Source organism: Clupea harengus, chromosome 25, assembly GCF_900700415.2.
Source record: "Clupea harengus chromosome 25, Ch_v2.0.2, whole genome shotgun sequence".
NCBI classification, from domain to species: domain Eukaryota; kingdom Metazoa; phylum Chordata; class Actinopteri; order Clupeiformes; family Clupeidae; genus Clupea; species Clupea harengus.
The window spans coordinates 14,609,684-14,620,434 of NC_045176.1; the positions used below are offsets into that span (position 1 = coordinate 14,609,684).

A 10,751-nucleotide genomic window follows, 5' to 3' on the forward strand; every position below is an offset into this window, starting at 1 on the left:
TTTAATCTTCTTCACAGAGGAAACATTCCACCTCCTGCTGAGCTCCTCCTCTCGTCTGAGGTCTGATATGTCAGCTAAAATGTAAACCCCCACAAAAACACGAATCGGTTCAGTTAAACTGAATGGATTTACAATCAGTTTCAAACATTATAAGTAAAACAGCTGTCTACAGTTACATCGAGGGAATGAGAGTGCAGCTTAAATCAAATCACTCTCACCCACATGGTTACAGAGTAAACAGACGATCGTTGAAATTACGTCATTAGTGGACTTCTTACTTTCATGCAAACTTTAGCATTTTGTTTTTGCATTCATAAGCAAAGTCTTAACATGATTAAAGTGTTTCTTTATTACAATGACAACACAATCTGTCCATTACAGACAACTGTCAACAAAAAAAGCCCCCCACTGTGGTGTTTCTGTTTGGCTGAGACCCATATCCCATCAGCTAGTCTGCAGGGTAAGACTGACTTATTTAACACCACTATACAGTCATATGAACAGGGCTCTCTGACAATAAAGGTTTCACCCATACATCTCTGAAACTATATGTGAAGCATGCATGTGTGTTTTAAGTTCATAGATGTTTATACTGCCTTTCATAACCACCAACGTTTGTTTTATTTACTTAGTTTTGAAATCTTCAGGCATTCAAATAACAGGTGTAACCACGATCACTCAGTTTGCCTTGAAACCTCAGATTGTGGCTAACTGATATTATACCAATGAGGAAATGACTTTGATCTCTCTCATAAAAAAATTGTCTGTTTGCCTCTGAGTTTTTGTACAGCATTTCAGAGACTTTGTATCACTGGGCTACCCTCAGAGCACAGTAGTAGAGAGCTGTGTCTGCCAGAGTCAGGACTTTAATATGGAGCTCAGTGGATGTTTGTGATGTTGTGGAATCAAATCTTCGATCAGAGATGTGTTCATATCTATTATCACTATAACTTCTTGCACCTTTCCTTAACAAATACTGAGGTACCTGTCCAGGATACTGCCTGTACCAGTAAAGTAGAACATTGCTGCTGCTCGTCTCATAAGAGCATTTTAATTTTACAGATTCCTCTTCCCTCTGAGTGACGCCCTCCCGCTCAGGAGAGACTTGGTCAGCAGTTACACCTTCAAAACAGAAACAAAAGTTTGATTCAAACATGTCTTCAGACAAGAAACTGATCTACTGCTAGCGTACCCACATGATGTGTAACCATTTGAAAGATATTACCTGTTGTCATAATGAGGATAAGTAATAGTGGTGTCTCCATGGGGAATCTATAGTATTCAGTGTTGTTGCTCACAGTCCTCTGAGCTGCTACTGTGTGTGTGTGTGTGTGTGTGTATAGACACATGATGTGTAATGAACATTTGAAATATATTACCTGTTGTCATAATGAGGATCAGTAATAGTGGTGTCTCCATGGGGAATCTATAGTATTCAGTGTTGTTGCTCACATTCCTCTAAGCTGCTACTGTGTGTAGCTGTGTAGACCTCACTGAAGGAGTTCCTGCTTTGAGGAGTCCTCTATGTCACACTGCAGATGTCCCTCCCTGCAGCACTTTCAGCCTGTAGAAATAAAGCCCTTAGTTATTCACTGGGAAACATGCTAGGCTAATTCTGAAGCATGGAATATGAACATGTAATCTAGTCTGAATTATGAACAATGTGAACAATGTGAATTCAGCAGGTTGGTAATTCTAAAGGCAATGATTTTATGTGACTGATGACTGTGCCAGGGCTCTCAAGTTTTGAAGAAAGGCAAGAGTGACATATCCCCCCCCCCCCCCCCCGGCCACGCCCCGGCACGCCCCCATTCCGCCCGCCCCTCCCCTGCCGTATGCCCACAGACCAGCCCCCCCCCCCCCAATTATTATTAGTGTTTTGTTGTTGTTAATAATTGATCAGACTTGCAGAAAAGATTTGACACATGGCACTGACAATTCAACCAATTACTAAGTATTTATTCAATTTGGGAGAGAGAGAGAGAATTATGTTGTTTATTGTAGGTGTTTGTTGCCTTTTTGGACTCTTATCATTTTCTGTGTTGGTTCCCATTATATATGCCATAGTCATAGAATTGGATGTATTATTTAGGAAAAATGATATTCATGAACATTGTAGTCAACCTTATGCATTTAAATGTACCTTGACCTCTTGCACACTCATCTCTGCAGTCACTGGCAAGTAAAAGTTTTTGACTGCGCTGGTTGACTTCAGTGCCTGCTGTTTGGCCAGATGCCCCTTACTGCCTATGTGCCTTGTCACATCCCGCACACCTGGATGTGCACAGGAGTTCTCTTGGCGGCAGATAGAGCACCAGTAATATGAGCTGGTGCTTCCTAGAGTAATACATGGCCATTTAGAGGTCCATTCACTATTAAAAGAGGTCTTGTAGGTGGCTGCTCCTGGGACTTTTCTCCCTTTTGTTCTAGCCATCTCCTCCACTGTTTCTTCCACCGTCTCCTCCTCTTCCACCTGCACCGTCTCCTCCTCCTCCACCTGCACTGTCTCTTCTTCTTCCACCTGTACTGTCTCTTCTTCTTCCACCTGTACTGTCTCCTCCTCCTCCACCTGCACTGTCTCTTCCTCTTCCACCTGTACTGTCTCTTCCTCTTCCAACTGTACTGTCTCTTCCTCTTCCACCTGCACTGTCTCTTCCTCTTCCACCTGCACTGTCTCTTCCTCTTCCACCATCTCCTCCTCTAATGTGTTTACGACCTTCTCTGGGCCTAATCTGGCCTTTTTAGGGGGCTTTCCTCTTTGGGCGAAGGACATGATGCTTATTTGTTTTTTACCTGACATCTTTGAAAGACAGATGCAATGATTAATGCATCCATGGCCAGGATATTTATAACATGCTAGTATGGCTAATGAGCTCGCGATTCACAACTTCACGTGAAGAAGCCTCGGAATCTGAATAGAATGTTCAAGCAAACACATTTACAAAAAACAATGCCCATAACATCATTGAATATTAAGGGCTGCCTAATATTCGTTCGAATTATAGGCTATATATATTTTTAATAGGCCTACTCGAATTTATTATAGCCTATTAACGAAGTTCGGAGTCAAAGCTATAGTGAAAAGGCAGGCTATAGCCTAAAACTGTGTTGGCTACAAACACTCATTAAAATCTGATGCTAATTATCTGGGAAATATTCTCTAACTGCAGTCAAGTTGTCATTGCTTGCATTGTGAATTTGTTGTAACACTAAAACAGGAGACTACTTATCCTTTGTAGAAGACTGATGCTCGGAGCTCCAGTGGTTTCCTCAGGTGAACGAAACTTTCGGAAGATCAGTCACGCGCAATTCCAGGATGCTTTATTTTCATTGGTTGCTGGATTAAATCTTACCCAGATACAACTGATATAAAAGATACGTTTTTTTCTGATTGGCTATTGTGTAGCCCATTTTTCTTTGATTGGCTGATAATTGGCACCTCACAGCAGAACTCCAGGGGATTCGGGGAGACGTGCTTGATTCCTCCATGGTGAGGGCAGCGCGGCCAGGTCATGTTTGCGTGCTGCGGCACATTAAATAGTCTAGAGTTTTTTTTTCAGCGTGAGAAATACGATGTGTGGCGGGAGTGCGTGATTAAAGACCGAAATGAGTGACTGTCACGCTCAATGCGTGACACTTGAGAGCCCTGCCAATGGTGACTGCCACAAAATAAGAATTGTATTGTAACTGTTTTACACTGTTGATTCCCCTCTCACTGTGTACACTCACTGAGGCAGTATGTTCAGGGATTGCCTAGTATTTCTTTCAGACTCTGCAATACTGCTCTCTTGTGGTTAACCTTGTGTGTTACATAAAGTGATATATTTAGCAGTGTAGTTTATTGTTTTGTGTAGTTTAAATCATTCCAGATAATGTCTCCAAGAATTTTCACATTGAAGTCTTCCCGACTAGCAGCTGCTTAGAGGGAAACTGTTTCATGTGACCTTTACAGTTTCTCCATCTTAGTATATAGGTGTTTGAATATACACAAGAGTAAGTCTTTTCAGCAGGTTTTTGTATGGTGACTTCACACACAGCTGTCACTGTGGGCCTCAGAGCACAGTAGTAGACAGCAGAGTAAGACACTTGCAGATTCTTGATTGTCAGAGGAACCGTTTTTGTAGTCTTGTTGAGTTCAGCAAGAAATCTTCCTTCAAATTCCTTTTCACCATCACCACCTCCAGTAGAGAATCTCCTCAGCATATATTGAGGATAATCATTAGGTTTCTGTTTATACCAGAACAGGTATGCAGTATCACTATCACTGGTTGTATCATAACTACAGTGGAGTGTCACCATCCCTCCTTCAGGTCCAGTATCAGACTTTGATGACTGCTCAACAGTGTCTTCTTTTCCTCTGCACACTGTAACAACATTCACATTCAGAAGGTTTCATGATCACAGAGCCAAGACTGGAGGAATTAGCTTTTAGCACTCCATCATTCTCCACTCAGTATTCACTATCAACACCATTACAACACTTAACACAACTACACCTCCTGTACTGTACTATAGAACCGCAGCTACTGTGTTTTAAGAAAACACATATAAATTATGTTATCATTAATAAAAGTGAGTAAACAGAGTGATGTTGTGATCTATCTAACTTGTTAGAGTCTAATAAGAGATATGAGATGGTGCCACAATAGCTGAAAAAGAGATTTAGATCTGATCATACCCAAGCATGATGCTGAGAGAATAAGACAGTTCTTAAGCCAGCTGTACATGATCATACTGTGAAACGTATGAAATGAAAACACACTCATGCACACTCATACACACTCTTGCATTTAAGGAGGGGCTTCTGAAATATTTTCAAAATCAGTCTTGATCATTTGATCATGTCACCAAAACAAATGTCACTTGAGAAAAGGTTATATACTGTCATACTGTTTGAAGCATATATAATTATAAGTTTAATAAAGCTTCAGAATATAGCTGAAATAGGCTAACAAAATGAATTTTTCATCCAATTAGACGTTGTAACACCTTTATAGAATTTTAGTGCTCTGGTATACAACATTCAGCTCTTTTGCATTCCTTTGGTGGCCATTATCCCTTATTCAGTTCAGGCCCTAACACAATGCATCCAGACATTATGATGCTCTAAACAGTGAGCCAATATTACAGTCCTAACATTCTTCACTGGCTTTAGCACCTGTGCTCTGTCTGGTGCTAGTTGGCATGCACCCATTTCCCCGTACATAACAAAGTGTAGTAGACTGAGTAAGGATCATATTTATATGGCACTTGTTGTAGCCTATGGTGAGTTTAAACAAAGATACAAAATGGAAAATATCAAGGCCGACAAGACAAACAATGTTTCTTCTTCATCTCTTCTGTTGTTTTTGTTTTGTATTGAGGACCGAAGTAAAATCTACAGGAACAACTGATCCACATTCATCTCAAATATGTACTTGTCTTTTTGGAGGAAGTGTAATGTTGCCTACTTGTGGGTGGGGAAAGGTTTTAAACTTTTTTTGAATGAAATCTCATTGATTGCCAAACATGTAGACTTTTTAAATGAAAATGTATTCCAGCAGAATAGCAATGTTACCACATAGTATGAAGTGCATACATGAATGTATCCTGAATATTTGTCATTACATTACTGTGAAGAGTAGCACTGAATAGAGCAGCATAGTAAACTCAACAAGGTTCACAACACAGCAAAGAGTGCAGCTTCTGCAGCTTGAACTCTGACTTTAATATACTTCTGGTGTGAAAAGATCATTTCAGGACACATGTCATTAAGGCTCCTCCTGTTCCAATCAAACTGTCTAGTTTGCCTCATGTATGAGACTGTGTACAGTAAGCATTTTAAACATGGGTTTCTGCTATCTCCACATTTCTGGAGCAAATAGCTGGTACTTTAAATGTGCATCTTCAGTAACAGCAAGTATTTAGCATGAACCGTATTGCATGGCACATCACACAAGGCTTCCTTTGATAGACATTAAATACAACAACAATGTAGTATGACAATCTAGTTTGTGGTTCTTTAAACACAACACTTTAAATACACAAGCCAATTTGTTTTGGATTATCAGTGCTTTCTTTGTGATGTCACACCAGGTTCATGTTTATGTCATAATAAGCAGTAGCATGCAAACATTCTAGAGGTTGTTTTGGACTTTTTTAATTTAGTCTCTTCTGCTTTTTCTCTAAAGTTAGAAACTGTGCTGCTGTTCAGGATCTCAGGAATACCCAAAGTGGATTAACTAGAGACCATCTCCAATATTGCTTACCAACACAGTGAGTAAGAATGCCATTTCAATGTCAATTTACAATGTATCTTTATGTTCTTGATAAGAACTGTTCATGTTCATGTCTCAGTTAATGTTATTGTGCAAAATACAACATACGTGTAATTTGGTCCAAGTAATTTCTAAAAGAAAGTTTCATGATGAAATCCAAACATTATTCAAACTGAAGTAGTTTGATGAAGTAAAATCAGACGTACTGTACTAAAATAGTCATTCACACACTAGGCCTGTATTGCCACCATGTGGTCAATTGTTTACATTGCAGAGACACAAATAATATGTCCTCAAATTAATTGTCAGTGCAGTAAGTAGGTAAAGTGAGAAGATCCTTTCTAAGTGTGTGAAGTCCCCAAAAGAAGAAATTCAAAAGAGAAGGTGCTAATACTAAAGAGCAGTTGTGTTAGTCATCACAAGATCATCAGACACAACAGAGACACAACAGAGACATAACACTTCATGGACAAAAGGGTTTATTACATCATTCCTCAAGTCATATGGATAGAAATGAACAAGCTGACATTGCCTTCATGGCTGAACATTTATATAAAATGTGAAGTGAATTTGGCAGTGAATGCCAGTAGGTGTAGATGTATTGTGATGTACATGCATGTCTTTCCCCCAGTGACAGTCATGTTTTTGTGTGGCAGACTGTGGTTTTGTGTCACTGTGGGCGTCAGAGCACAGTAGTACAGTGCAGAGTCAGACACTTGAACAGAGGAGATCTCCAGAAAGACTTGAGTTTTCTCTTTGTTTAGTTTCACCATCAGACGAGGATCTACTTCTGACCTTTGGGGTTGTCCAGTGCTGTGTAGCATGAGCAGGAGGAACTGAGGAGCTGATCTGGGATACTGGCGATACCACTGTAAAGCATATGCTGAAGAGTAGCTGCAGGATAAGGTGACATTAGATTCCTTCTCTGTTGAGACTTCAGTTCTGTCTGGGGTGATTTTATTTCCCATACAAACACCTGGAAAGAGTAAAAAACAACATATAGTGTTAAATAATGTATGTCTGAAATGCAGTGCCCAGCAAGATCCACATTTCTGTTTATTTTGTAAGGTACCTGCTAAGATACTGATCCAAAACACTCTGTAGAGTAACATTGTAAATGTCATCACCAGAGTACCGCTACAATAGGTAGCTATGATGACAAAGATCCTCATCCAGTAGCTTAAAAGAGGCATCATGTGTGGCATGAAACACTGACAGCAGTAGTGTGATCAGTCTGACACTGAGGAGACTTGCAGGAGACTCCCTTATGTCTGACACACCACTGACACATGACTCCTCCTTGTGGCTAAAATGGGAATTACAGCATGACAACATATTTTTGTTATATTAAATGTTGTATTTAATCGTTATTTCACTGTCTTGTCTTGACAGTTTGAAAGCCTTATTATGTCTCATTCCTGAGAAAACGTTTGAGCTCAGTAATTACCTCAAGTGAGTTCAAATTGATAATTGAACTGTTAACATATACAAAGTTGGAGCATTTAGCAACTGGACTGGAGAGAGGTGTATCCTCTTCTTACCTGTTATGTTCACCTTCAAAGCTTTGAGTGTTTTGCCTGGGCTATGGTCTAACTGAAAAGCAACAGGGTTTTTGGATGGTGGCTTTTGCTCAGTCTTCCACAATGAATGAAATTAAAGATGTAGCTCATGTATAAATGTTACCTGCTATGGCTGTGAAGATTAGTGCTGAATAGAGCAGCATAGTAAATTCACACAAGGTTCACAACACACATCTCTGTTACAAATATAATTTCATCACATGTGTCATGTGAGCTCCTCCTCTAGAACCATGCCAGAGTAGCTGTAGTGTCTCTCCATAGGGATCTCTGTGTGAAACTTTGAAGAGGATTTGTTTTATAGATAGGGACTGTGTTTTATTGAAAATCATTCACAATATAGTGAATAGATAGTCTGACACGGTATTCTTGTATTGTGTTATTATGTTTTTCTCTAATCTGAGCACAATTGTTTTCTTCATGGCTTTATGGAGCATACAGTGAGTATCATGGATCTTGTGTTGTTGTGAGAGTATTTTAGATGTGTTGATTGATCTCCAGAACATGTTTGTTTCCTCTGTTAATTTGTGCTTGATGGAAGCAGGTGAAAGTCAAACCGTTTTAATGAAATAATATGCTGAAACACAAGAAATTCATTTCCAGTTCACAGTGCCTTTTTAAGAATATCTGTATGCCTTTTCCCTCCATCTTAGCTGTGAGGGTTTTTGTTCAGTGCAGCTGGGTTTCCTGACACTGTGGGCTGCAGGGCACAGTAGTAGACAGCAGAGTCTGAGACTTCAGCAGATGAGATCTCCAGTGAAACTTGCTTTGCTGTTGTGTCATGCTTGATTGATATCCCAGGAACAGGAGGAGTTGCATTGGTTATGTAGCCTTTATAATCCATAATGATAAACTGTGGCACTGAGTCACTGAACTGGCGATACCAGTGCAGACTGTCAACAGATCCATTGTACTTGCAGCTGAGCTGAACATTTTCTCCTTCTGTTGCATGCTTCACTGCAGTGTTGGGGACAATAGAGTTTCCAGCACTCTTACCTTTTAGTAGAGGGTTTTACACAAAATATCAGTATGTAATAATAATAACACATTCATTATTTTTGAATACTTTTAATGCTGCAGTAAAATATATAGATAAAACAGAAGTTCTCTTACCCAAGAAGGTTGAAAACAGAAGCACTGTTAGAAGAATCATCATGGTAGAGCACATAGTGTAGTTCATGTGTGAAGCTGGTATGCAGATCTGTGTGGATTCAGTTCTTTACACTCAGGCACTTTCATCAGATCTCACCATGATGCTGTCTATCTGTTCAGCTCCTCCCCTGACTGGTAGAGAGGATTGGTCATGAGCTGCACTGTGCCTTTACTGGTCAGGATAGTAACACAGTAGTGTAGTAATTCTACTAATGGAGTAATTCACACAAATTCTGGTTAACTGTATTATCATCTTGGTATACAGCAGAGTCCAAGCTTGTGGACTTTTGTTTCATACTGACTCTTGTTTGGACAATTCTCTCAGTGGCCTCACTTAGCCACTCAGAGTATTTATCCTCAATTGCTTAAATGATCCCTTTGCTATTTGATTGTTTCCTGGGATTTAAATCCATGTCCCAATCACTATTTTAAACTTTCATAAAAAATTATTCATCAAGGGAAAGTTTTGTTTTCTTCAAATGAATAGTTTATCATCAACAACTTAATAATCAGTGCATATGAATGTGTGATTTTGTCTTTCAGCTGACAAATCACCCTTTTATCAACTTGTTAAAATCAACTTGTAATAGTAATACAGTATCACACTCTTTAAACAGAAAGAACACCTGTATCAATAGATACTGTCCATGTGACTAGGAAGCCTATGTTTTTGTATGAGCACTGAGTGTGCAGCTGTCACTGTGGGCCTCAGAGCACAGTAGTACACAGCAGAGTCAGACACTTGTAGATTCTGGATGGTCAGAGGAACTGAGTTTGAGGTGAGATTGGCCTCAAATCTCTCTTTGAATGTTTCATCATTAGACCCTGATGTGGAATATCTCCACAGTATGTATGCAGGGATTCCATGAGGTTTCTGTTGGTACCAGAACAGGTAGTCCAGTCCTGTGCTGGTGCTGGTGTAGGTACATTGGAGAGTTACTGAATCTCCCTCAGAGGCAGTGAGCAATCCTCCTGGCTGATCAACAGAGTCTTCACTTCTGCATTCTGAAATCACAACCATTAAGTTGAACAAACAACTTCTACAACATTTAGCAGTACATTATGTAACAATGGAAAGTTGAAAATGGTTAGGACACCTACCAAAATAAAATAAAGTAATGATACAAATTTTCACCAGGCTAAGTTCCATTGTTGAACAGTTCCTCTCAAGATATGTTCATCAACAGATTCTCTTGTCAGTGTGTCAACACTAATTCCTAGCAGTTATGTCTCCTTGTGGATCCAGAGTGTTTCTACAGGCTTAATGACATATCAGATTTTAATGTGTACTGGTTTTTCTGAGGAGGGAAGTGTAATGTTGCCACCTTGTGGAAGAGGAAGGGTTTGAAGCTTTTTAGAGTGAAACCTCATTGATTGCTAAACATGACTTTTTTTAATGAAAACTGATGGAGATAATTTCCAAACACTGTTAATGACTTAAGAATACAATAATCAAGTGCCTTGTATTATTAATTACCTTATATGAATCATGTACTTATGTACGCAGGAACATGGCTTTTCTGTGTTTCTGCGTGTGTGTAACTTAGAATATTAGGTGCCACTTAGTCTGCACATGTACAAGAGCATGTGTAGACCAGAAGTGATAAGAAGGTTTCGAACTGTGCTTCTTCCGACCTTGCAAAACTTCCATCCTTGCCTCGGATATCAGAAATCCACCACGTGGTTATCTCGCTGAACGCTCAACTTCTGTCTATATAAACCTTGTGCGATGTGTTTATCAGGGCTTCACTTTCATACTTGTTTT

The 10,751-nt window shown here is 39.6% G+C and overlaps 1 gene segment (V, D, J or C); it reads right to left on the reverse strand.

Moving 5' to 3' along the window:
* Positions 1–8,483: 8,483 nt before the first annotated feature.
* Positions 8,484–8,987, reverse strand: LOC105904979. The segment is given in 2 exon segments: positions 8,484–8,830; positions 8,948–8,987. Coding segments are annotated over 2 exon segments (387 nt in total).
* Positions 8,988–10,751: the final 1,764 nt, after the last annotated feature.